This window comes from Mauremys reevesii, linkage group 1, assembly GCF_016161935.1.
Source record: "Mauremys reevesii isolate NIE-2019 linkage group 1, ASM1616193v1, whole genome shotgun sequence".
NCBI lineage: Eukaryota > Metazoa > Chordata > Testudines > Geoemydidae > Mauremys > Mauremys reevesii.
Window position 1 is genome coordinate 119,749,443 of NC_052623.1, and position 27,375 is coordinate 119,776,817.

Consider the following 27,375-nt stretch of genomic DNA (forward strand, 5'->3'; position numbering starts at 1 on the left):
ACCAGGGCAAAAGTACACAAACAAAAATATCCCAGGTTGGAATTTCAAAAATGCTCAAACTTGGCTTATCTCTGTTCCCACTGAAATCCATGGGAGTTTTACCAATGACTTAATGACAGCAGAACTAGGCAAATAAAAATGAAAATCCCATCCGTATTTCTTTATGCTTTTAATTCCTTTCATACAGGAAAGCCTGTGTACACTGTGCATATTAGTTAGAAATAGAATTATGATATTATTACTATTATTCTTAATTATTTAGTTGCACTGTAAGCGCTCTACTGTCTTAGGTTTATACACCATCTACTACAATGGGGCCCAAATTCTGACTGGGGTCTCTGGCTACAACTTTACTGAAAATAATAAATATTAAATAAAATAATAAAAGAAAGATATATCACAGCTGCATCCAGTCCCGCTTGCTTCTACTGAAGACTTTAGGGTTGTCACACTATAGGGGGTTGTTTTTTTTTTTTCACTTTATGTTACAGTGAGCTATCAATGAGATGCTCTTAAATTTGTGGTCAGGTGGTAGCAGATACAGGAAGTTCCTCTACAATCACCTCACTATTTTTTAGTCTGCTGACTTCTCCCAGTGGCCTTTCTGCTATTGATAACCATGCTAAATAGCCTATGGAAAAAAAACTTTAGACTGTTTTTCCCTAGCCCCCTGGTATTTTTCACTGGCATATGATATCGCATATATTTCCAGAATTGTTTGTTTGGTGAGTTAGAGTTAGAAGATTTCCAGGTAACCACTGGTAAAATTTTAAGAGCTTTCTTCACTATTGGAGGTAAAGACTCTGGCTCGTGGAACGACTTATACTTAATTAAAATCAGTTTTAGCATGTTATCTTCTAAAGCACAGTTCACTGCTGCCTGCAGTTCAAAGATGCTGGGTCCATTGACATAGCCAGGACTCAAGATAATTATAGCTCTCCTGCTTTGTTGAATAGCTGTGACGATATCATCAGTGTATGCTGAAAAAGAAGTAATGATTAGTACTAGCTTACACTTTGGGCTTTTCAGCCACAGGCACTGAAAACATTTAAAAAAATTTAATATAATCATGTTAATAACCATGTAAATGCAGCCACCGCTGTAGTAAAAATGCCAGAACTACACATATCAGCACATAGCAATGTCCCTTATATCATGAGAAGAAGAGAAACCACAGGAGCATTTAGAAAGCCATTACCCAATTAATTTGGCAATGACACCTGGGCTAACGTTTTTCTGATAAGTAGAGTCAAAGACCTGGTTGAGTGCCCCTTCTGGATGCTCCCCAGACTGCTGTACCGGGATCCCAATGCTGAATCCCACATACTCTTAGCTTGCTAGGGCTGGGCAGAATGGAGGTATTGTCCCTGGCTTTGGGCCTCTAAGGAACGCGGTCTGGTGCATATCTCATGTCAGTGATCCCCCTCATGGCAGTGGGGACCTCGCACTGCAATGGCCTAGGCCCTGAAACTAGTGCCATCTCCCACAGGCCTCCCCAGCTGTTCTTGAACTTTCCCCAGGATCCTACTGAAGGTGTGAACCTTCTGGTTTCCACTTTTCCTCTTCAAGGGTACGCATGGAAAACAACACACACGCACACGCACACACAGTCTTAGCACAGCATTCTAAAACACAGTTTTCTCCTTATGTAGCACGAAAGATAAATGGATCTAGACAAAATAATAAACATACATAAACATAGTTTTCCTGCCTCAGTTTCTACACTACTCTGGAGAGTTGTTTGAGCATAAACCAGAGCCCTCTAAGCAGTCCAGGATGTTTTGAAATTTCCAAATAAAAATTTCTGAATTTTCCCTTCTGCAAAAAAATTTGATATTTCATCCTGCCTCCCACATGACAGAAAACCCAGTTTTCAACCAGCATCCCCTAACACTATGCTGGGGCATTGTTCAGTTCTGCCCCAAAGGGAAGAGTTTTACCCTTTTACTGATTCAACACCACCACTTACTTCAGCACCTTGGTGATTTCCCTGGGAGGTGTCCCATTCATGTGCTGACTAAACACAAGCCTGTTTAACTTGTCAGAGCTAATGAGTGCACAGTCAGAAGTGATGTAGTAGCACACATCTAAGAGATACTTAGAATGGCTGTTTTCCCCAAAAAGTTGCTTTAAAAGCTTCTGTTTTCATTACAGTTAACCTAATTATTTAGAAGCAGCAAAGAGTCCTGTGGCACCTTATAGACTAACAGACGTTTTGCAGCATGAGCTTTCGTGGGTGAATACCCACTTCTTCGGATGCACGCAGTGGCATTAATACAAAATAATCCTCTAAATGGTCCCATTCTACTACTTATACTTAATCCCACCTCAGCACAGGGGGATGAACTAGAGGACTTCCTGATGTTCTATGTCTATGATTATGTGATTCTATTATTCTACTTATTAGAGGTATTTTATTCTATTGCTTTGTGATGCATTGGAGATCTCCACAGATGAATATTTTCTCCACTTCCCTTTGACATTGGAAGATATCTTAATTAACATAAGAAAAAGTTATGGTGATGTTTAAAAGAATGTGACAGAATGTGTAAAGTTGTGTTAGGCTGTGTCTACACTGCCCCTTTCAGTGCTAAAACTTTAGCTGTTCAGGGGTGTGAAAACGCACACACACACACACCCCGAGTGACAAAAGTTTTAGCGCTGAAAAGCGCCAGTATAGGCAGCGCTTTAGCACCGGGAGGCATGCTCCCAGCGATAAAACTACCACCGCTCATTTGGGGTGGGTTGTTTTTTGTTGTTTTTTTTTAAAATCGCTGGGAGAGCTCTTCCCCCGCAATAAAGCGTGTCTACACTGGTCACGTCATGGTGCTGTTGCAGCCGTGCTGTAATGTGGGCAGTGTAGACGTACCCTTAGTCCCCTGCTTCACTTGGGGGATTCTGGAAGGTTCTAGAAAGTTCTAGCCAACTCTTGAAGCATAGATGACTTATGCCTGATGATACAGGGGGGCACCATTTAAAGGGGGGGGCACATGACCACCCCATGGGTGGCCCCTGGAGGAACCTTCCAGCCCCATCCCTCTAGGCCTGGGCAGCCAATTCCACCTGGTCCTGAGAGGCTGGGGCCACAGGAGTGGGGAGCACATGCCCCTGAGCTGGGTCCTCCAGCCCCCGGCTGACTCACAGCTCCAGTGTCTCCCCAGAGCTCCCGTGACCTCGTGGACACCTCAGTGGGGGGGGGGGGGCGCACAGGCAACACCCCTAACTCAGGTTGGGCAGCAGGAGCCTGTTCCCAGCGCCTTCTGCAGCAACCCCCCACTCTGTGCCCAGCCAAGGCCCTGTGCTCTCCCTGCCCCACCCAAGATACCTGTGGGGATGCGGGGAGGGCTCCATCCTTCTCCTCCCATCTGGCACTTCCAGCTCATTTGGCCCCTCCTGCCAGCAGCCGGGCCTGCCTGGGCGGGGTGGAGCCGCTTCTCATGCTGGCTGCCTCTGATCAGTGTCACTCCCTTTGTGCAGATCAGTGAAACCCTAGCTGAGGAGGTGGCTCCTCCGCTCCCCATCCGGGCCCAGCTGTTGGGGACAGGAGCCAAGTGAGTCGGAGTCCCCCAAGTCCTCCGGCTCGCTCCGCCCCGTCCCTGGCAGCTGGGCTCAGGCTGGGAGCCAGCCTCTGCCACCTCTGCAGCCAGGCTCCCTCGCAGACCTCGACCCTGAGCGGAGTCAGCCAGCCCTTCATGTGCCAATATATATGTAATTTTCACTACATGCATCTGAAGAAGTGGGGTTCTTACCCACGAAAGCTTATGCCCACATAAACCTGTTAGTCTTTAAGGTACCACCGGACTCCTTGTTGTTTTTGTGGATACAGACTAACATGGCTACCTCTCTGATACTTGCCAGCATGAGAACTGGCTTTGTCCCCCATCCTCAGCTCCCCGCCAAGGCCCAACTGCCAGGAAGGGGGGGGGGGCGCTGAGCGAGCTGGAAGTGCCAGGCGGCGAGGCACAGCAGGAGGATGGCAGAGACACCCTCCCTGGGCAGCAGGCTGAACAGAGCAAGCCCTGTAAGGGCAACTTGGCACTTGCCAAAATATGGGAGGGCACTTGATCCCACACCCCCTCCCTATGTGTCACCAAGGTTTGAAGTTATGAATTTGTTGGGAGCAGAAAAATGGGACCTGTGAATTACTGTGCATTGGTTCTATATAAAGAAAACTTACCCTTGAAAAATGCCAGAACAAGTCATCTGAAGATTTGAAACACTGTCTAGGCAAATGATTTTTCCTGTTTAGTTTAACTATAAGTAGAATTAAGGTAGGATTTCTTTTAAAGTTACTTACAGTGGGCCTAATTCATCAATGAGTTGTGTCTACCAATGTCAGTAGAGAGTTTGACCCAGTATTTGAGCTAATTTTATTTTTTATTGAAAAAAAGGGCATCCGACAGATAGCATGTATTAAGTATGTTTTGCTAAGAACATGTTTAATGTGGATAAATGAGTAAATTGCAATATAAAGGTGGAGGGGGGCATTCTTCTGACATTCTGTTATAGAAACAGATAGAGGTTTTAATAAAAGCTGGTTGAAAAACAGAATTTCTGTTCCACAGCAAATTCTGAGATTTAAAAATTTCATTTAATCCCAAATGAGGATGAAATAGCAAAATCTTGAATTTTTTTGTGCAACGAAATATTCCAAAATATTTTATTTTGTCTTTATATTGTGATTTTTATATTGTAATCTATAATATATAAAATAAGGATCTACACATTTTGACTTTTACAAATTATAATATAATAGAAAAGGTAAAGAGAAGTCAAAATGCACTGTTTCAACCTCACTAAAATGAAACATTGAAATAATTTCCCATTGAAAATTTTGACCAAAAAAATCAATCAAATGTTTTGATTTAATCTAATCAGCATTTTCCAGCGAGAAACTGTTCCATTGGAAAATTTATGACAAGCTCTAGCTTTACTGTCAAGCAAATCTCTTGCTACAAAAATGCTTATACAAAAAGTGTATTAGTCCTTTAAGAATGCTGAAAAAGAACTTTACCCCAACCTAATATGTCCCCAGTGACGACACTGAAGTTCTGTGTGAATGGGATATGTTAGGCCATGTCTACACATACAGAGAGATCTCCCGTCGGCATAACCCCCCAAACGTGAGCAGCATAAACTATGATGGCAGAGGGAGATTAGGGGGTTGTGGGGCCCTGGGCCAGAGCAAATGGGTGCCCCTCCTCACTCGTTCCGCCTACAGTCGTCGTCCCCCCCCCCACCTCCCTGCCCAGCACTCTTGCCAGGAGCGAGGTTGGGACGTGGGGGCTTCCCCTGTTCCCTGGCAGGAGCTGCAGGTGGGCGGAGCAGGTGGGGGTGCAGGGACACCCCAATTGGCCGAGGCCCCTGGGCACCCAGTGGCTAATCCACCACTATATGACAGTGGCAGAAGCTCTCTTGCCAATTTAGCACTGCGCACACTAGCACTTATGTCAGTGTAACGTATGTCACTTGGGGGGTGGAATATTCTTGCCAAGACGTAGCCTTAGACTTTAGGGGTTGTGACCTAGTGAGATGAGCAGAAGCTCCATGACCAAATCACATGGTTGGCAGTTTTGATGGATAAGGGTTTTGAAAATTAAAATCTATTGGAGCAAAGGGTTGTCTCCTGATGTTTTCCACGTATCAGGAGGGACCTTACCTCCTCCTGGAAGAATGTCCCTTTCAAGAAGACACAGTTTGTATCCGTATTTGTTTTCCAACACCTCCGGAAGGACCTCCAGGGCAAACTGTTCCTCATTAAGAAAAGTGGAATCCCTTTCAAAGGAGTCTTGTTTTGCATAGGACACAAATGCATCAAATTCTTTGCGATCTAAAAGAAAATGAAATTTAAAATGTGCAGAACATCTAATCTAATTAAGGTATTTCTAAAGTACCTATCACCTTTAATTTAATGTAATGGTAAATTCTTATTATAATCAGTATATAAATATTTTATTCACCTGAATACACTTGATTAATAGCAAACAATTGTCAAATCATGTAGTAGAGTCAGTCAGTAATTCAAGATCAGGCCTGCTTCTCCATTACCTTGCAACTTTTGTAGACATTCACAGCCAAAGTGAGTACAAAATGCTACCATTCTGTAAACCACTTCACAAGATGGAAGGCAGTGGAAAATCAGGCCCTTTGTTTCATTTCAGAAAGCATGCAGAAAACAAGTAATATCCTTTGCTGCATGACCAGCTGAAGATCTGGCTCTTGCATTTATATCATATCAGTGCGGCTACTCAAGAAAAACATGGCATTTCTAATGCAAAAGCTACTTCTAAAATGCAGTGCATTTTATTGCAAGTAAAAACCCATCTCTCTTACACACCATGTTCTCATAAAAACACATGCATTATTTAATAGAATACTAGAAAAATCCACGTGTTATAAATAGAGATGAGGGAAAGATGCAAAGTTCAGGTCAGGATCCAAACACCACCTCAAACTTTGGAGCCATCCATTTCTTGAGTTCTGGTTCTGTCCCATTAAAGAAATAGATCTGAGCTGTGGATTTCAAATCCAGATCCAAATTTTCCCAGACTTTGAGAAGAAAGTTTGGGTCCAGGGTTCTAGTTGGACCCATCTTTGGCTATAATGCATACACTGATATATTTTTGTTTTTAAAATAAAATGGAAATACTTTTTACATTTTTAAAAAACTTTTGCGGGGGTTAATGACTAAATATGAACAAGAAAGTAATGGATGTTGGGGACAGCTGTGAACAGGCTTCTTGCCTAGTACTCAGAGCAAAAGTACTGGATAGGGGCTCAGTTCTGCAAGATGCTGGCTTCACTGAAGTCTACGGAACTACTCACATGCTTAAAATTAAACATGCACTTAACTGCTTTACTGAATTAAGGCAAGAGTGCTCAGCATCTTGCAATATCCAGCCCTATAAGAATGGTTATCAATACTAACCTATGAGTTAGGTGATAGTTCCTTATGTGATCTTGTCCTACCTGAGGCAGTCAGCATCACTAGAAAACTCTATGTGCATGCTTATGTATGTCCCCATCTAAGTTTAGTGTGTTCAAAAACTTAAGTCCCGGAAAGTGTGCATCAAAAAAAATGTAGGTATGCAAATTTCAACTTGCAGATTTGGAGGTTGAGTTGTGGTCCCTTCGAAAAGAATCCTTTGCACTAGAAGTTTGCATTTCCTCATTTCACTAGTGGAGGTCACTGTCACCATATTATAAACCACCACTCCTTACAATTATTGGTGGTGGTGGTGGTGGTGGTGATGGTCCTACTGTTATGGTAGCAAGTGAGGTCAGGGCCACACTGTGTTAGGCTATGTCTACATTTGCCATTTAAAGCCCCAGAAGTCCCTTTTTTGTGCTAAAACTGTGGGAACCTCTACATTTGTTAATGACTTTTTGCGGTGAAACTCAGAAATTTCATCACAGAAAGAAAACCACCTTCACGAGAGGCACACAGATCTTTCCACTGTTCTTTTTGTGCTGTTGTGAAAGTGAAGACACATTCTACCCACGGAAACACCTTTTGGCCTCCAGAGGATATCCCACAGTTCCAAAAGTGACTACTCTGGCCAGCATCTCTGCTGCTCTGATGCCAGGTAAAGGGACTTCCGCCGCTCCCCCTGTAAGCCCCGGGAAGTTTGAAACTCCCTTTACCTTTGCTTATAGATGTGGCGGGCATAGGTGCTGCACCCACCAGCAGTTCCCCACAGCTGTTTCACAGTGGCAAATGCTGGGAGGAAGAGGGGAGGAGCAGGAAAGCAGCACGCTTTGGGAAGAGGTGGGGCCAGGGCAGGGATTTGGGGAAGGAGTCCAATAGGGGCAGGGAGGGGGCAGAATTGGGGTGGGACTTTGGGGAAGGGGTTGGAATGGGGGCGGGGCAAGGCTAGGAAGAGGCTGGGCAGGGGCGGGGCTGGGAGTGGGGTGGGGTCAAGCACCCACCAGCGCTGGGAAAAAGTTGGTGTCTATGGTGGCGGGGAAAGCAGCCAGACAATGGCAGGTTTTTTTTTTTAAAAAAAATGCCACAAAACAAACGCGGAAATAATGAGGCTGCTGGGACATGAAACAGTGCATCATGGGGCACTGAGCAGGGACCCAGAATGCCTTCCGCTAACCTTCCCTTACCATAAGACCTATCGAGAGAGCTGCACTGTGGGATAACTGCCCTATAGCGCTGCTCTCATCGACAATGGAAGTGCTGCTAGTGTAAGCACTCTCTGACGCCTGAGGAATTAAGTGAGTACACAAACCAGTGCTTTTCTTTCACTAGTTCCCTATCACCGGTGAAACTTACAATGTAGACATACCCTTAGACACGCTACAAACAGTCTCTGGGCCAAAGACCTTACAGTCTAAATGGACAAGACAAACAAAGAGTTGATGCTGCTTTACCCCTTCAGGAATGATCTGGCTTAACACCTCTTTATCCCAGGGATCATGTAGAGAAACCTCCAGGGGACTTTCCAGAGCCCTCATGAAAATTTTGTCACCAAACTAAATGGGGGATTAGGTGATTTCCCAAATCACCCTAGCCAGACACGACTTATCACTGGGCTCACCAACACACTTTCTGAAGAGCAATTTCTTTTTAAATATAGCGGCTTGCATCAAGGGCCAGGTGTGTTTCAGAAAAGTCTTAAAGGTAAAAACCACCAGACTCCTCCACCCCCTGCACCTCCAAGTACATTTGTAAGCACTTTGGGGTAGGGACTGCCATTTCCTGTACATTTTTACAGAGCTTAGCACTTGGGATCCCTAACCTGGTAGAGGCCTATGGGTGTTATTGCACTTTTCATGAATAGAAGTTGATCACTATGATCAACATGTATTTTTTTAAGGAAGAAAATATAAATATTTCCAATAAGTTGATTTGCCAAGTGACATTGTCTCCCTCCTTGGTTATGTTTATGAGAAATCATGTTGATTAAATAGGAAAATAAATGATTATATATGTCTCCATTTCCTCACCCATCGCTCTGCAAGCACATGCACCTCTAGTCTACAGATTTTATCACAGATTAAGGGAGAAATTGTTGTGGGAACTTCTTGTTAAAATATTGGGAACACCTCATTCCTCCGTTTACAGCAGGGATCAGCAACCTTTGGCACGCGGCCTGTCAGGGAAATCCGCTGATGGGCCGGGACGGTTTGTTTACCTGCAGCGTCCGCAGGTTCAGCTGATCACATCTCCCACTGGCCATGGTTCGCCATTCCAGGCCAATGTGGGCTGTGGGAAGCGGCGGCCAGCACATCCCCCACGCCGCTTCCCGCAGCCTCATTAGCCTGGCATGGCGAACCACGGCCAGTGGGAGCTGCGATCGGCTGAACCTGTGGATGCTGCAGGTAAACAAACCATCCCAGCCCGCCAATGGATTTCCCTGATGGGCCACCTGCCAAAGGTTGCTGATCCCTGGTCTACATGGTTTTGCCTAACCTCTGTCTCTTACTCTGATTTTCCCTGGCTAAATTACTGCTATTGTAAATGGCTCATTATAAGACTTCAGTCAGTAAATACGTACTGCCCCATGTGTTCCAGCTTCTCTAGATCCCGAATCAAAAACCACTGAAGTCAGTGGAAAGTTAACTATTGGCTTCAGACACCTTTGGATTAGGCCTTAATGTGATTGAAGATATTAAAGTAAATGGTTAATAGATATTGCAAATGACAATAGAAAAACTGAAGTAAAATAACAGTCTATCATGGATCTATTTTTCTTACCCCCTATAGTTTCGTCCTTGGCCAAGTAATTTCTATACATCAGCACTATTTCGATCCAATGCTGGTAAACAAAAGCACTGCCCAACAGGAGTCCAACTAGAACTGCAATCGCACCATATAATATGAATATGAAAAGTGCTGTTAAAACAAAATTATTGCTGTTAAAATTCAGTGTTTCCATAATAATACTGACATTTACAAGAAATGCTAATACCAGGGATGGGGACTAAACTGACTCACAAGATTCACTCCTGCTTGTCTCCCAAACTTTAAGGAAGTTTGGAACTGGATCCAAGTCCAGTTCTGAATATTGTGACTCAGGCCTAGCATGGGAATTCAAGGAAACAGATAGTGTCTTGTTGACAGTGTAAAAAGCAGATCTGTGCTGGAACACAGAGCAATTCTAGCAATTTTCAAACAAAACCTTTTCCGTTCAGTTTCAAGGAATCCCTCTAACTTTTTGAAAAGTAGAGGGCAATGATGACCACAAGCATATTAGTGACAGTGATCAAAACATATCTCATTATGGGGAATAGCTAGACCTCTTCTGGATTTACCTCTTTCCTTCCTTTTTAGCTTGAGCACTCCTGTCGAGTTCCCCACAGAATTCTGAGCAAAGCAGATCAAGTTGCTGTTCAGGTCCCTTTCAGTAACTTCCCTGAGTGTGGCAACATGAACAAATGATTTGCCTTCAAGTTCTTCTACACGAATCCTAAACAAACAAAAAAAACCACTGCTATCATGCATCTACTATTCATTCACACAAGTCACAAAAGCCCATGATTGTACAAATAAAGAGATGTTAACAGTCTTGTCATTCACTTGTGATGTCTGTGAAGGAGGAGGAGTATTTTTAGGCATCCTGTTTTTGCCTTATTTTCCCTTATATGCTCCATTGTTACCCAGTGGGTGGAAAAGGACTGTTTGCTCTCAGGGCAAGCTAAGAGATGTGGGACTGGGTCTGAGCGCTTGTCTACACTACCAACCGGATCAACAGGCAGCAGTCGATCCAGCGGGGGTTGATTTTTCGCGTCTAGTATATCACTCTAGCGTCGACTCCAGTACTCCACCTCAACGAGAAGCGCAAGGGGAATCAATGACACACCGCAGTAAGTAGATCTAAGTATGTCGACTTCAGCTATGTTATTCACAGAGCTGAAGTTGTGTAATTTAAATCGATTCATCCAGTGTGTGACCAGACTACACGTGCCATCCCCACATAGTGATTGTGCATGCTCTATCCCAGAGTTGCAGGGGCAATGCCAGACCTTCTCTAGAATTGCTGCTCCCAGATGCTGGGCACTGCAACTGAGAGCAGGGGGCCTGTCTTTCTTGTGCTCTCAGTGATTTTCCTTACTGATGCCCAAGCAGCATTCAGAAGGAAGCCTTCTGACCTGAATGCTGAGGGGACAAAAGCCAGACTGAAAGAGTAGATTTAGACAAGGAGCCTGGTCAGATCGGGAATGGGGAGGGGGAAAATTGTGGCTGGGAGTTGGAGAGGCGGGCAGTAGGATAAGGAACCAAGAGCTGCATACTGTGACTCAGACTCACCAGGGGAGGCTGGGACAGGTAACACAAGACGACCGAGACTAGAAGCTGGAGAGGAAGCTGGAACTGGGAACAACCCAGTGAAGGACACCCAGTGAGGGAAATGTGAGGGGCAGCAGGGAGCCAGTTGGCAGATAAGGGGGGAGAGGGACACTGAGGTTGGATGTGGAGCTGAGGGGACACTGGCACAAGGAGACTGGAACCGGGCACCACAGTGGTGGGAATGGGGTTGTGCAGGGGAAAGAAAGTTCTAATGAGGAGCCAGGGTGTAAGGGTAAAACTGAAACTGGCCTGGAAAAGAGACTGGGACAAGAAACTAGGGACGGGGTAGGGAGGGAGGCAGAGACTGAGATTGGATGAGGAGCCCCTGGGATTGGTTGCCAGGAGGTGGGGAGGGGAGAGAGATTGAACAAGGAGCTGGGGGAGGAGGGGAAATAGGACTAGCAGAGCAAGGAGATTGGGACTGGAAGTGTGTGTGGGAGGAAGAGACTGGCATTTGTGGGGAGAGTGAGAATCTGATGGGGAACCCAGAGCAGGAGAATAGGACTGGCTGGGCAAGGATACTGGGACTGGGACAAGGAGACAGGGACAGAGAAGAGACAGGACCAGGACAAGCTGGCTGGGATAAAGTGGCCAGGATTAAGCCACTTTAATCCTGGCCACTTTAATCCTGGGGAGAACAAGCAGAAGAGTCTAACTACTCTCCTCTGGACCCTGGAATGGAACCCAAGATTTCTGAGTTTCACTACTCCTCTGCTGTCTGCAAATACCTGTGAAATTCACTGGCAAAGCGTGCATTTCATTTCCCTCTAGTGCTAGCCCACGTAGACAATGACAACCTACTACTGCTTTCAGGTATTCCATTAGCTCAAGTGGCGGAGGTGTGTGGTGGATCTAAAAGTTCCAACCATGCTGATGTCCCAAGTAGGTGCCAATATGATGCCATCTGGTGGGATATCTGTTTTTTCACTTTTTTTAAACCTAGGAGATCACACATGCATGCACCCACGTGCACACGGACACAGACACAAATGTTAAAAGAACATGAAGGTTGAAAAGCCAAGTATTCAGAAGTTAATACCCAAATTAAGGTCTCCCGTGCAACCTTAATTCAGTCCCCCTGTGAATATGAATTATGATATTGTCTTTAATGGCATGATCACATACTATTTTTCCCACATGACCCCTGTCTCATTCAGTGCTCAGGATGGACCTGCTCTGTGGATTAACCAGGGTTGTGTAGTTAAAGAGACCATTGTCTGTAGGCCCCTGCTTCATTTGTTGCAGAATTCAAAGGTATGTAGTGACTGAAGCAGGGGATTGCAAGAAGAGAAAGGAGGGTCTGATGGTCAAGATAGTTGAATGCTACCATGAGGAATTGGATTTGTCTCCACATCTGTCACAGAGTTCCTGTGTGATGCAGGGCAAGTCACTTAAACCAAACTTTTCACAGGTGGTCACTAATTGTGTGTCTCATTTTCTGGGTGCTTGATTAGCACTGGGAGCTGCAACTGAACTAAATGGGAGTTGTGCCTACATATAAAGCTTATGTGAAGCTACATATTGTTTGAACATATACAGTGCTATATAATGCTAAGTAATCTGAAAAATCAAGTCGTGGGTGTCTCAAATTGGGCAGCCAAAATTAGTGGACACTTTTGAGCTTAACTTCTCTGTGCCTCAATTCCCATTATACTAGGGGCTGTGAAGACAAATACATTGCTTGTGACTCTATAAAGGTGGGAGCTATAGAAAAGCCCAGAAAGAGTTTGATCATTTTTTCTTTAGAGTAAAGTTTGCATAATGTGCAGTAAACAAGGCCTAGGGCCACCTCAGTATGAAGAGAAACAAATTATTAAACAGCTTCTCATTAACTGAGCACTATCTAGTCCAGGGGTCGGCAACCTTTCAGAAGTGGTTGCCGAGTCTTCATTTATACATTCTAATGTAAGGTTTTGCATGCCAATAATACATTTTAACGTTTTTAGAAGGTGTCTTTCTATAAGTCTATAATATATAACTAAACTATTGTTGTATGTAAAGTAAATACATTTTTTTAAATGTTTAAGAAGCTTCATTTAAAATTAAATTAAAATGCAGAGCCCCCTGGGCTGGTGGCCAGGACCCGGGCAGTGTAAGTGTCACTGAAAATCAGCCCACGTGCTGCCTTTGTCATGCATGCCATAGGTTGCCTACCCTGATCTATTCTGTGCACTGAGCAAGGCAGAGTTGTGTGGACAAAATACTATGTGAGCATTTAATTAAAGACTGTATTTCTGTATATTAATACATATGCACCAGGGAGCGGAATTAGAGTTGCATGAACAACCTAACCCTGGTACTTGCTAAATTTTCAGTGCTTCACTGTAGAACCTTAATGTTCTTTTAACATATTTTTGTATGTAATTATAGACACGTACATTATTCATACATAGTAGTGTGTTAACGTGTTTATATATATTAGAAAGAACATGTGTGTGTCACACACATTAGTATGTAATATGTGTGTCTAAAAATCCTCAGTGGACTTTTCTTACATTATCTGATACTTTGTTAGTAATCTTCCAGTGACTCCAGATAAGAAGACAGTACATTAAAGTAGATATTGAAGACTCTACATTTGCTTGCACTGTAACCAAGCTGGGTTTTTCTGTTTGTTTGGTTTTTCCCCTTACCGTGTTGGCTTCTGCAAAAGTGGCTCACTTTTACTTTCTTTGTTGTCTCTGTACCAAGTTATCATGGGCAAAAAATTGCTTTCAAAGCCAAAAAATACTTTGCATTCAATTTTAAGAGGTTTTCCTGTGAAAAGGAAACAGAAATATTGTTTACAAAAGTCATTGGAAAGTCTTTCTCCTAATGAATATGGGAAAGTGGTTGCTGGGTTGAGATGCATTTTTTCCCCTTTGATGCCAACAAAGGCATACACTGTCTCAGATTTTTTTACCTAATCCCTATAAAACATTGGACCTAAGACCCATACACATGTTTAAACTGGTTTCTATCATCCAGTGAAATGTCAATATTCCATTAAATTGTAATGTCCTTCCAGGCCAGAAAAAGAACTGCAAAAAACTCCCACTTACCAATTTCTACTTCAAGGGTCTTCATGCCACTGGGAGACAAGATGTTTGGGCTGTGGAGAGTGTTTCGTGCTGCAATACAAATAAAATAAAATAACTGATAAGACTATATTATGTGTAGTGAAAAGGTTGCTGTAGCGTCTTAGGCTATGGTGTAAACCCAAGATGGAATCAGCTCTGATAAGGTTATTGATTATTCTAGGTTACAGACAGTCTATTATATGTTATTACTGAACATTTAACATTCCATCCAAAGCCCACTGAAGTCAATGGCAATCTCTCTATTGACTTTAATGGACTTGGGATGAGGACTTTAATGATGTTTAGCCTGATAGCCTGTCTGAACATTCCTAACATATAGTCATTTTGTAAGTGGGGCCTCAGGCTATCAGGCCAAGGGTTCACTGCATTGTGGACTAAAAGTTTCTGAAGAAACAGCCGGAGAAGCAGGACTAGAACCAGGAGAGGACAGCATTGTCAATGTGAGAGAGGACAAGATTTTCAGAATGTGACCACAAAGAAAAACAGTGCAGGGGAGGAAAGAGATACTAATTTACTATGGAAAATAAGTTGTTGCTACAGATATTTTATTATTCTGAGTTCACATGTTACTTACCAATGATTTTTACTCTAACTACTCGTCTCATTGTCCACTGGATGCTGTTGTCAAATAAAATGTAATCACATACATAAATACCAGCATCTTGCTCATAGGTACGACGCAAGTAGATTGTATCATCCTTAAGTTTTAGACTTGATCTATTCTCTTTAAACATTACTCGAATTCCATTCTAACAAAAAGAAAGGAAAATGAAGCAATTAGATGTTTTTTTTCTTTGCTACCAATTAAATTCTCTTTTAAAATCTTAGAGTGGGATTGTCAAGAGAACTGAATGCAGACCTAACTCTGTTTCCACTGAAGTCAATAGCGGGGTCTGTCATACCATGAGTCTCATGAGATGTGTGTGTGTGTGTGTGTGTGTGTGTGTGTGTGTGTGTGTGTGTGTGTGTGTGTGTGCGCGCGCGCGTGTGTGTGCGTGCAAGCCCTAGCTTCTGAAGACAGCTGAGTACATGAGAAACTTAGCTTTCATATTTTTAAAAAAAGCAAATTTCTAACACTCATGATTGTGGCAAAATCTCTGGAAATATGAATGAAGTGGGACCTGAAGACTTAGAAATCAGAAGCCAAATAAAAGGAAAAAACTCTTTTTTTTTGTTTTCATATGTTATGATTTTTAAATAAATCTCATAATTTCTTGAGGTCTGAATTATGAATTTTGAATGCTTTGGGTTGGCAATACCACTATTGCTTTCACTGTGAGCACAGAGCAATACTAAATGCTTTTGAAAATTCCAGACATTCTTAACATCTTAAATATACACACATCCTCTAGAATGATTAAAGATTTTCAATAAAGGCCAATCCAATGCCCATTAGAGTAAATGGAAAGACTCTCATTGACTTCAGTAGGTTTTGGACCTGGTCTTAAATGAACAGAGCAAGGAAATTCACAGTTTGTATAGAAAGAAACCAGAAAAGAAAATTTGCCATAGAAGATGTACATCTTTTCCAAGAAATTCAAAAGTCACTTTGGCTACAGAAATGGTTCTAGTCTTGATTGAACATATAGTTAGTGCTATAACACTAGATGGCATAAATGCATAGTTAGGTACAATATATCAAGAGTTATTCCTGTATAGCAGGTAAGTCTAGTTAGGAAATTGACTAGACTTCATACTTGGTATTATCTGAATGCAAAGAAATCTCAAAATAGTAATTTCCATTTATTGACCTTTTTTAACCTTATACAGAACTGATCAATTTTTTTAAACTGTGTAAAAAAGAAAACATCCCTCCCTTGTCTTCCAAACTTTAACTTGGAGCCAATTTTATGGCCATTTCAAGTAAAGCTTGTCAGAAAATTTTCACCAAATCATTTTTGAATAAAATGCCATTTTCATCTCAGTAGAAAACTTTTTGAAAAATGCCAATTTCAATGAAATTTCATTTAGAAAACAAATGAAACATTTTTACATTTTAAAAATGGAACATTTTGATGTTTCATTTTGAAATAACTTTTGAAAATGAAATCTTAATATATTTTAATTTATACAAATGATTTTAAAAGTTTAAAGGGTTGAAATCAGAATGGAATGCTTCAATTTTATTGAAACAAGATGTTTTGATCCAGCAGAAATTTTTGTTTTAATTTATTTTTTTTCATGGGAAGTTTAGAATTCTTTGGTTTTGTTCCATTTTGGAACAATTTTTTTTCTCCAAATCATGAAGTTTCACGCAAAATAGAAAATCAATTTCCATCTCAGCTCTAATTAAAAGCCTCTAAAATATTCCCCCTCAGGGAATTGTGCACAATTTGCATTTGCTTCAGTAAAAGGTGTGGGCAAATGTGTAAGCGTGCAGAATTTAGCCTAAAATTGTAACAGCACTGATTTTATTTAGCAGAATTGGAACAGAGTGACTGTTACCTTGTACCATGTCACTGGTGACCTTTGTAAATGATTGTAACAGTGTATCCCAGGACAAGAAATTGAATGTCCCTCTTCAATGAGAAGAGACAGCTCATTTCTGCCATTATCCGAACAATTTGTATTGTTCTTCGCTTGAACCTTTATGACGTTTGAGAGACATGGGATTTCTTCCCTGTGCAGCAAAGAAAAGAAACCAAGGTCAAGTGAGAACAATCAAACATATCAGACCAAAGGAAGAGTTTAGTGTCATGGAGGTTTTTAAGAACAGGTTAGACAAACTATTGTCAGGGATACTTAATCATGTCTTAGTGCAAAGGAATAGACTAGATGACCACTTGACCTTCCAGCCCTTTATTTACATGATTCTATGATTTTCAGCTATCAGTGAAAGTGTACATCAAGGAAGGCTTTTTGACACACTGACATACCTTATCATACAGATATATACTCCAGAAGCGTTAATCCCGATCGGTCTAAACCAAAGTGCATTCCCTTCCTGAGCGGGGTTAGTACTTTTACTGCTGATAATCTTCAGTGGTTCTCCATCTTTTTGTTGCCAGAACCACAGCACATTACTTTTATAGAGAAATGAGTTGTTGTACATGTGGGTATGGTGTTGGGATGGCAAAACACATTCCAAGATAAACTCTTCATCAGTAATCGCATGATAAATCCTTTCAGGTTCTTTATGAAGACACCCTGAAAGGTAGGCAACAAACATATCAGTCAATCTGACATGAATATAGCATAGATTTCATTATATTGAGAGAGAGAGAGAGGACATGATTTTTAACATGATTGGTGATTTGGGGTATATTTTAGGGGGTGCCTGAAAGGGCCTGTAAGAACGTAACTCCCCAGCACCTCCCCTGCCCCCCACTGGTTAAGTGTGGTATAGCAGGCTCTCCTCTAGCACCTCCTGTGACAGCCATGCAGTGGTTTGCTTTTTCTTGCAACTCAGCACTCTGGCTGGTCACACATAGGTCCACCCCTTTCTGGAGTAGAACCAGTAGTCCAAAAACTGATAGTCCTTCAATTTCACATTGGACCCTCAGACCAACTTTGAACCCACCAGTCCTTGCCCCTGGTATCAGGGAGTTTCAGTAGTCCTTACCTTACCCGTCTTAGGGGCATTTCTGCTCCATCTTCCTCAGTGGACTGATAGGGGAACACATCTCCTCCCTTTCCCGGGACCCTTAAACAAGCAGTCAAGGCCTGACTACACAGACCCCTTGCTGTCTCTGGCTCCCTGCACCACTTCTTACCTTACCCTGTCTTGGGCCTTTGCCTCATCCTCTTCCCTGGCTCCTCATATAGCAAGGTTACACATGTCTACCTTACTTTAGGTCCCATGTGGGAGTGGAGCAGGAAGATTTTGCTTCTTCAGTTTCTCCAGCAGAATCAGTCTCTATGTCTTCCTCCTGGCAACTGCCTTCCCCCTCTCTCTAGAGAGTGACGTTTTAACTGTTTAATGTCCTTAAGATCTTTTGGCTCCTAGTCTTTGCAGAACAAGTCTTATAATTTTGGATGGAGCCTGGAAGTAGCATTGTCCCAGCTAATAGCTCAGGCATTGTCTCTTAGCTTATGTCTACACTGAAAAAAAAAACCAAACAAAAAAAAAAACCCCAAAGCAGTGAGTCTCCAAGCTTGGTCTGTTGACTTGGGCTCATGGGGCTTGTACTACATGGCTAAAAATAGCTCTGTAGATGTCCCCGATCAGGCAGGAACCTGGGCTCTGAGAACCATCCAGACACAAAGAATTGCTCTATATATATCTCAAAAGCTTGTATCTTCTGCCAACAAAAGCTGGTCCAATAAAAGATATTATCTCACCCATCTTGTCTCTCTAATATCCGGGAATCAACACAGCTACAACTACACTAGTCACTTTTGAAATTTTAGCCCAATAACAGTTAATATAAAAGTATAAATTAACAATGAGTGTCTGGGATTTATAGGTCTGATTCAGCTCCCACTGAAACAAATAGACTTTCCAGTGACTTTAATAGCAGTTGGATTGGGCTCTGAGGACCAAAAACTTTCAGTTTGTGTAAATTGACGTAGCTCCACTGACGACAATGCTGATTATGCTAGCTGAGGATCTGGCTACATGTCTTTAAACACTAATTAATATGTTGCAGATGTTTTGATTTTTCCTATGTACAGTAATAAATACAAAGCATTCCAAAGTCCCAGGTCTTCGACAGGGTGGTGCTATCCTCTGCCATAGACAGATTATCATGATTAAACTACAGACTTCTCTCCAAGCATCCTTATTTTTATGGGTTTAATACAAGAGTTAATTTACATTAACTAAATTTCACTCCACACAGGAGGCCTCCAGGAGATGTGGGTGGAGTGTTAGCTTAAAGAAAAAGAGTTTCATCCAAACTCTACTACTGAGTTAACTATATGATCTTGGGCAAGTTGTTTGTCTCTCTCTATCTCAGTTTTCTCATTTGCAAAATGGATATAATAATATTCACCCATGTTGCAGCAATGCTAATAAAACAATGCTTTGAAACATCTTCATATCCTATTGTGAGAAGTGCTGAATACATGCAAAGTACTATAATTATGTTATCTGTATACTTGTTTGATACCTTGCCATTGTCTTTTGACTGCATGTATCAATGGCAGCCTTCTATAGCTAACTGCTCTCAACAATCCACATCCATACATTTTCCTTTGTCTCTTTGTTCTACCATATCAGAGAGACATATTATCTCCACACAATTTACTGATTATTTTATATTCTCTTCCAGCTAAATCTGGTATTGAATCACTCTGGATAATGGGCTATTGCAGTTACAGCTAGTTGGAGAACAGAATTTTCAGCCAGAGGGGAAATTTTCAAGTTTTCAGAAAAAATTAGTCCCGATTCCTGACAAAAAGTGAAAACCTTGAAATTTTTCACAGGACAAAAATTCCAAGCTCTTGTCAATTTCATTTTCTCCCTGCTGGCAGAAAGTGAAATTGACAAGAGCCTTCTAAGCAGACATTTTCCCATGGAAAATTTTGATTTTATGCAAAGGGCATTTTCTGTCAGGATGGTTTTCTGACAGAAAAGTCCCAAAAAGCTCTAATTGTAGTGCTCTATTTTTTTATGAAGCAATGTTTTAGCTTGGATGAAGATGTCAAAGGACTCAGAGCAGGCACCTTGCAACTTTCCCAACTGAAATTAATTAGAGCTCTGTGAAATTCCACTAATACATAGCACATGAGGACCAATAAAATATAGGAGAGGGCAAAACAAAGTAATGAAAGGAGTTTTGGTGATGAGATTAAGAGGGAAAATCTGTGGAGAGAAAGCCCTCTATTCCTGATGTATTATTCAGTGGTGTTACAGCAGCAATGAATTTGTTCCATTATGCTCTCAAAACTCCAGTTTTTATTTTTCCATCATATTGAAAATGTCCATCTCCTTTCAGTGCTAACTCTGGGACTATGGATTTTGTATTTTATACAGTTCCAGACACATCATCAGTACTTAACAAAAAAAATGCATAAAAACTATAATTCATAAAAAGTCTTACACAGAATCAGTGAAAACTCATAAAATGATGATGGTATGTATATTGATTTTTACCAGCCAATAAAAATATTTTTTAAACATTTCCAGTAAGACATGAAACAATCTCTTACCTGTCAGATTAAACTCTCTAACCTCTGCTCCTTTGATAAACAATAGTAGGATCCAGCAAAAAGTAAACATTTTTTCCTTTCCAACTTTGATTCACTCTGGAAAAATGTGTTCTTAGTTGGCCTGTGAAGTACTATGAAATAGATGATCAGAGATGTTCTCTGTTAGCATCATCTTCTTTGCTGTAAAAGAGAAAAATAGCCATTTGTTTTGAATGATAGTCTACACTACACTGGAGTGAGAAGTGCTAAGCTATTTCACATGGTGCACAAAACTGCAGCCTAAAAATTAGGGCTGTCAATTAATCGCAGTTAATTCACTTGATTAACTAAAAAAAAAAGAAATCACAATTTAAAAAATTGTGATTAATCGCAGTTTTAATCACACTGTTAAACAATAGAATACCAATTGAAATTTATTAAATATTTTTGGATGTTTTTCTACATTTTCAAATATATTTATTTCAGTTACAACACAGAATACAAAACATATGGTACTAACTTTATAATCTTATTACAGATATTTGCACTGTAAAAATGATAAAAGAAATAGTATTTTTCAATTCACTTCATGCAAGTATGTAGTGCAATCTCTTTATCGTGAAAGTGCAATTTATAAATGTAGATTTTTTTTTGGTTACATAGCTGCACTCAAAAACAAAACAATGTAAAACTTTAGAGTCTACAAATCCACTCAGTCCTACTTCTTGTTCAGCCAATCACTCAGATAAACAAGCGTGTTTACATTTACGGGAGATAATGCTGCCCGCTTCTTATTTACAATTTCACCAGAAAGTGAGAACAGGCATTCACATGGCACTTTTTAGCCAGCATTGCAAAGTATTTACGTGCCAGATATGCTAACCATTCATATGCCCCTTCATGCTTCTGCCTCCATTCCAGAGGACATGCTTCCATGCAGAAGATGCTCATTAAAAGAATAACATGTTAATTAAATTTGTGACTGAACTCCTTGGGGAAGAATTGTATGTGTCCTGCTCTGTTTTACCTGCATTCTGCCATATATTTCATGTTATAGCAGTCTTGGATGATGATCCAGAACATGTTTGTTTTAAGAACACTTTCACTGCAGATTTGACAAAATGCAAAGAAGGTACCAGTGTGAGATTTCTAAACATAGCTTTAGCACTCGACCCAAGGTTCAAGAATCTGAAGTGCCTTCCAAAATCTGAGAGGGATGAGGTGTGGAGCATGCGTTCAGATGTCTTAAAAGAGCAACACTACAATGTGGAAACTACAAAATCTGAACCACCAAAAAAGAAAATCAACCCTCTGCTGGTGGCATCTGACTCAGATGATGAAAATGAACATGCATCAATACACACTGTTTTGGATCATTATACAGCAGAACCCATCATCGGCATGGACGCATGTCCTCTGGAATAATGGTCAAAGCATGAAGGGACATATGAATCTTTAGCGCATCTGGCACGTAAATATCTTGCGACGCCGGCTACAACAGTGCCATGTGAATGCCTGTTCTCACTTTCAGGTGACAAACAAGAAGCAGGCAGTATTATCTCCCGCAAATATAAACAAACATGTTTGTCTGAGCGATTGGCTGAACAAGATATAGGACTGAGTGGATTTGTAGGCTCTAAAGTTTTACACTCTTATTTTTGAATGCAGTTTTTTTTGTACATAATTCTATATTTGTAGGTTCAACTTTCATGATAAAGAGATTGCACTACAATACTTGTATTAGGTGAATTGAAAAATGCCATTTCTTTTGGGTTTTTTTACAGTGCAAATGTTTGTAATAAAAAATAAATCTAAAGTGAGCACTGTACACTTTGTATTTGTTGTAATTGAAGTCAATATATTTGAAAATGTAGTAAACATCCAAAATATTTAAAGAAATGGTATTCTATTATTGTTTAATAGCACGATTAATTGGGTGATTAATCACGATTAATTTTTTTAATCGCTTGAAAGCCTTAATAAAAATGTAAACAGCATTTCCCCCCAAGTGATTGTGTCTTTTAGAAAATTGGTATGTGCCATGTTTTGGTCATGCAGAGCATTTTGTGCAGATCCATTGTGGACCATATACACATTCTGCAAACTTTAATTAAAACAAGTTTTATAGGGAGGGATGGATGTAGAGCCATATTTTCAAAAGCATTTGTGCATGCGGTTAGCCTGGTAGCCCCCCAAAGGGTGAATTAGGCACTAATTAGACACTTGTGGGTCAGATCTTCAACTGATATACGTCATTGTAGCTCCATTGAAGTCAATTGAGTTGTCAGTTTACAGCAACCTCTGTTTTCATTCAGTCCCACCTCTTACCCAGACTCTCCTAAGAGGCTTTAGACCACAGTTTTGCTGGAATTGCACCAATGTGCAAATTAAATTCCCATCTCATTTATATGTCCCAGATGACTGTTTTGTGTCCATCTGATCAAATGATTTAGATGACTGATAAAGTGACTTTTTGGTCCGTAAATTAATGTAGCCTCCTTCCTAGGCTAACTCTGGGCTGGCACAGCCTTCCAAGCAGTATGAGTTATCTGCACCAACAAAGCAGCACAGATTTGCAGCAGGAACAGTTTCCAATAGCCATTGCAGACATAATGTAAAAAAAACCCAAACATGTTCTCAAAGCAAGTTGGCAATACACCCAATAACCCCACTATAGTTGCGGCTATAATTCTACCAGGCAAGCCAGTTGTTCAGTGTGACATTCAGCATAATTAATAACATTTTAGCATGTATACGGTGTCTACCTCTGCGGTGTCTAGGCATCATACAAGGCTTGGACTGAGCTATTCAGCTTCTCAGTAAAACTGATCAAACACTGTGCGTTAGCTACTCTTGAACTGGGTGAACTTCGGCTATATAAACTGGTTTTGACCCCCTTCATCAGCCCACCGAGTGACACTGCACTTGCAAAGCTGTGTATCAGGCTCTGACTCACACTCAGGAAAAATCCCTGGGTGAGTTTTTTGAGCTGTGGGCACATTATGCAAATCAGGTCCCACTCACACAAGCAGAGGGATGTACGTCACCCAGTTTATTTTATATCAGTGACATTAATGAACATACTCCCATTTTGCAGCTTTTGGGGCAACTATTCTACACAGAGAGGTGATCTGCAGTCACATACCAGAAACTGAAGAAGGCCTTCTGTTTGTCTTTATTCCTGACAAATATGGTTCTCATTTCCCTCTTGTCTTTTGATACTAAATTATCGCCTGCTCATCCTGCCCATTTCTCATGGATTTTAAAATCATCATGAAGCTGCCATTCCGGGGTCTTGGGATACGCTGAATCAGGAGGCAGGGCTGCCTCTGCTTTATGCTGTATTAATTCAAAAGACAGCCATCCCAGTGCCAGAAAGTGTAGCAGAAAAGCATTTGGACAATGGTTAGGTCAAAACTTCATCTGACGACATCCCATACTGTCTTTGTCATTTCTAAGTCAATGGCACTTTTTCTGTATTTTGGGTAAAATCATAACCAGGACACTCTTTTGATGTGTATCTTAACCATCACACACACACACACACACACACCCCAAATTTCCAGTAACCAAATGACACTCATTCCTTCCACCAGGTTCCTCCTCCTAACAGCCAACATCCAGCCCCCTTCTTATGGGGAGGAAAGTCTCTCCTGCTGACCTGCTAAGGAGGCAGCGAGGGAGAAATCAGACACTCTCTAACACTTTTGTCCAAAGCCAGATTTAGCATTTTGGGGGTGGGCCTGGGAGTCAGCTAACAAAGCCTCCACACTGCAAAGAAAACAGACGCATTTTCACCCCAATCACACCACTTGACAGGAGGCTGGTTTGAGGAGCTTGGGGGAAGGTTCAGCAGGATGATTCTTTGAGATACACAATATTAATCAGTTAACTTTGGGATGTGTGTCAGGAAGAGACTAAAGTCTCCTGCTGCTGAAGTACAGCCCAGCCATTTGTTCCTTTCACTGCTACCTACTGGTTTGCATTGATTTCTAATTCAAGGCTATCTTCACAAGGGAAAGGGCCAGAGACTTACCTTTATTAAAAATAAATAAATAAAAGCTGAGATTCTTCTTCACTTTGCCTGCTCCCCCAGATCACAGGAGCCCATCACCAAAGTCTTCATGAGGCCCAGAGGCTAATTCTGCTTCTGCCACATCTGGCTAGATAAAGCTTTCCAAGGATAATGGGCTATATAACTAGACTGAGAAGCATAAGCATCTAAATTAATGAAAAAAATCATACACCATTCATGATTAAAACAACTTAATACATTATCTTGTCTACTGCCCTGGCAATACAGGTTGCTTGCAAGTGAAACTTCCTATGGAAGAATAATCCCATCACTTGAATGAGAATTTGGAGAGAAGCACAAAGCAATGCTGAAGTTTCAGCATTCATGGCGATAACTTGGTGGAACGTACTTAGAGTTAGTTGAAAAAAATATGTATTTTTAAATTCTACATTAAAAAAAAAGACATTTCTCATGAAAATTTTCGTGAAATATACTTATACTTTTCAACCATCTCTAAATGTATTAATTTCATCTCCTTTATAACATTGCCTCTGGAGAGCCCCCTTCAGAGACTGCATGCCCTGCCATACAATGGTGGATTGCATTTGAAAGCAGTTAGCAATTGGGCTGCATTCCCCTCTGTTCTAGTATTCTAGCATCCAGAGTACACAAGTCATGTCCTCCCACCTCCTGAAACTGTGCCTCTGGTTCTTCTCTTTCCACTAGCCTGAGTGAAAACAGAATCCAGTCCTCTCTCTGCTGGGGATTTGTGTTAGTATGGTTTGAAAATAGTAACCAGGGAATACTGGGGATTGACTCTTGGTTCTCATGGGGCATGTGGAGGTTCTTACTTCCACTTTGAGTCATACCTTTACAAAATGTTACATTTTTACTACTGGAGCACAGCTCAGAAAGAACAGTCCATTTAGGCAGTATTTAAGTCACTTCTCAATTAATACTCCTGAGAATTATCATTGCTACCTAGTCTCTCAAAGCCAGAGTCTTCAGGACAATGGAGGAGAAAAAGAGCATACTCACCAAAGTCACCCTTGTTCTCTGAATGCATTGTCTCTGTGGATCCGTGAAGATCCAGCTACTCGGGTGCTTAAATGAGATGCCAGAGAGAGAGAGAGAGGGGAACCTGGGGGCAATTAGGAAGGTGGATGTCTAGTCTAGGTTCTAGGGTACTGGAACAGATGGGCTTGTATGCATTCCCCTAATGGCTAACTATTTTGAAGTGGGTTCTGTTCCTGCGTGGCAGTGCACACGCACTCATAGTGGGGATCTGAACGCAGGGGACAAAGTAAGCAATCTCTTTATCAATCCATCCTTTTTATGCAGAGCTAGTGTTCTCTGGATATGTAGTGAATACTCACTTTAAGGGGAAAAATTTCCCTACTACAGTTCACTGGGAAGAAAAACTTTCTTACCCACCAGCCAGGATACCGATTCAATTTGTGGAGAGCCTTTCAGATACAAAATAATTATCACAATCTTATCTTAATTTCCTGTGGTAAAGGAATGAAGGCAAAAAGTGAATGAACCATATTACCCTACCAGTATTTCAGATCATCAAGGTTTCTTGCAGAATAATAGCAAGCCTATGTACACTACATATTATTTATATAGCATCTTTGATCCAAAAAAATTACAATCCAGTTCATGAGAGATTCAGTGTCAGGATAGCCCTTGAAGATCTAGTGCAGAACAGCATGCTAACAACTGAGAGTTTATTGTCCTGAGTCTGATCTCACTCATTTACAGCAGCTTCACATCAGTGTAGTGCCACTGACTTCAGCAGAGTCACTCCTGATGCACATCGATGTAAAGGAGAGCAGAATCAGATGTGAAGCGCAAGGTGATTGACGATAGCAACATAGAGAAGAGAAAAGCTAGATAGATACATCCGTGAAAGAAGCAAAAACTAGACAATCTTGCAAAACAACTTACTAAAATATACTTACCTCTATGGTTGCATAAGCACTGAAGATGATATTACACTATATATATTTTATTTTTATAAAAATAAAACCAACCAGCCAATAAAGTAGACAAAAGCAGGAGGGAAGACAGTGTTTGGAAATAGCAGTTAAAAACCTTACTTGAAAGAAGTAATATCTAAACATCTTACCTGCACATCCTACCATGCATGATAAAAGTTGTGGTTAGCTCTAGCTGTGAATCTGTTTCCTTTACAGGAATTTCCTTTACCTCAAAGTCATCATCCCTTCCTTTCTCAACTTAGTTGTAAAATGTTCAAACTCAATTTCCGGCTAGTTTTCTCGTAAAAACAGAACAAAAACTGTGTAACCTTTTGAAGACAGACAACAGCCTGTCATTTCTTTAAAATCTATCGTTAGCCACACAAAAAGCTTATGGGATATTTTGTTTCATTTCACAGCAGGAAGAACAAACAAAGTTTTTTGAGGGGTGAGGTTTGCCAAAATGCTGATAATGTTTCATAACATTTACTTTATAAAATTATCTGTTTCTAAAGTTCCAAATCTCTTCAATATATAAAAGATCAGCATGCTCGTATGATTAAACATAGCTGTCAGCAAAATAGGTACATTTTTTTAACCAGTGCTCTCTTCAAACTGCTGGATCCCATTGTGACACTGGCAGATCAAGTGCCAGCTCATGCCAAAGCCCCTATGCTTCAATGAACATTGACAAATGAATAGCCGGAAACCAGCGTGGCTCACTTGTGTGTTAAAATAGGTGGTAAGTTTATGAGAAAGCATTTAGTCTTTGGACTATATGAAATGTTTGTGAGTTACTACATGCATTAATCTCATGTAATATCTGTATCCCATGTTATAAGGGATACAGAATATTAAACCAATATTTTAACGTTTGTTCTGTCTTTTTAAAAGTGTTTGCTATTAAACTGGACACACACACCCCACCCA

At 41.1% G+C, this 27,375-nt stretch overlaps 1 protein-coding gene across 8 annotated transcripts; it reads right to left on the reverse strand.

The window, feature by feature from the left end:
- Window positions 1-26,647, reverse strand: LOC120395379 (interleukin 18 receptor accessory protein). 8 transcript variants are annotated; one of them, XM_039519745.1, is made up of 12 exons: window positions 26,595-26,647; window positions 24,485-24,652; window positions 20,470-20,649; window positions 17,253-17,523; window positions 16,822-16,996; window positions 14,951-15,125; window positions 14,338-14,406; window positions 13,930-14,053; window positions 10,264-10,418; window positions 9,707-9,844; window positions 5,660-5,830; window positions 1-980 (listed from the first exon to the last, which is right to left on the reverse strand). In XM_039519745.1, exons 3-12 carry the CDS (start codon window positions 20,537-20,539, stop codon window positions 568-570), a joined length of 1,761 nt encoding a protein of 586 aa, XP_039375679.1. In that variant the 5' UTR covers window positions 20,540-20,649; window positions 24,485-24,652; window positions 26,595-26,647; the 3' UTR covers window positions 1-567. The 8 variants fall into 8 exon arrangements, with proteins under 8 accessions (XP_039375679.1, XP_039375681.1, XP_039375677.1 ...); XM_039519747.1 differs by having other exon boundaries at window positions 24,485-24,669; window positions 26,595-26,611; XM_039519743.1 differs by lacking the exon at window positions 26,595-26,647 and adding an exon at window positions 25,502-26,580.
- Between the last annotated feature and the right edge of the window lie 728 nt (window positions 26,648-27,375).

What these genes read in the sequence shown, in the direction of transcription:
- LOC120395379 (XM_039519745.1), bottom strand. Translation starts at nt 20,539, where the DNA reads ATGTTTACTTTTTGCTGGATCCTACTATTGTTTATCAAAGGAGCAGAG. An exon ending in GTATATATCTGTATGATAAG is followed by an intron (nt 16,997 to 17,252) that starts GTATGTCAGTGT and finishes TTTGCTGCACAG; the next exon opens with GGAAGAAATCCCATGTCTCT. An exon ending in GGACATTCTTCCAGGAGGAG is followed by an intron (nt 981 to 5,659) that starts GTAAGGTCCCTC and finishes CTTCTTTTTCAG; the next exon opens with CATACACTGATGATATCGTC.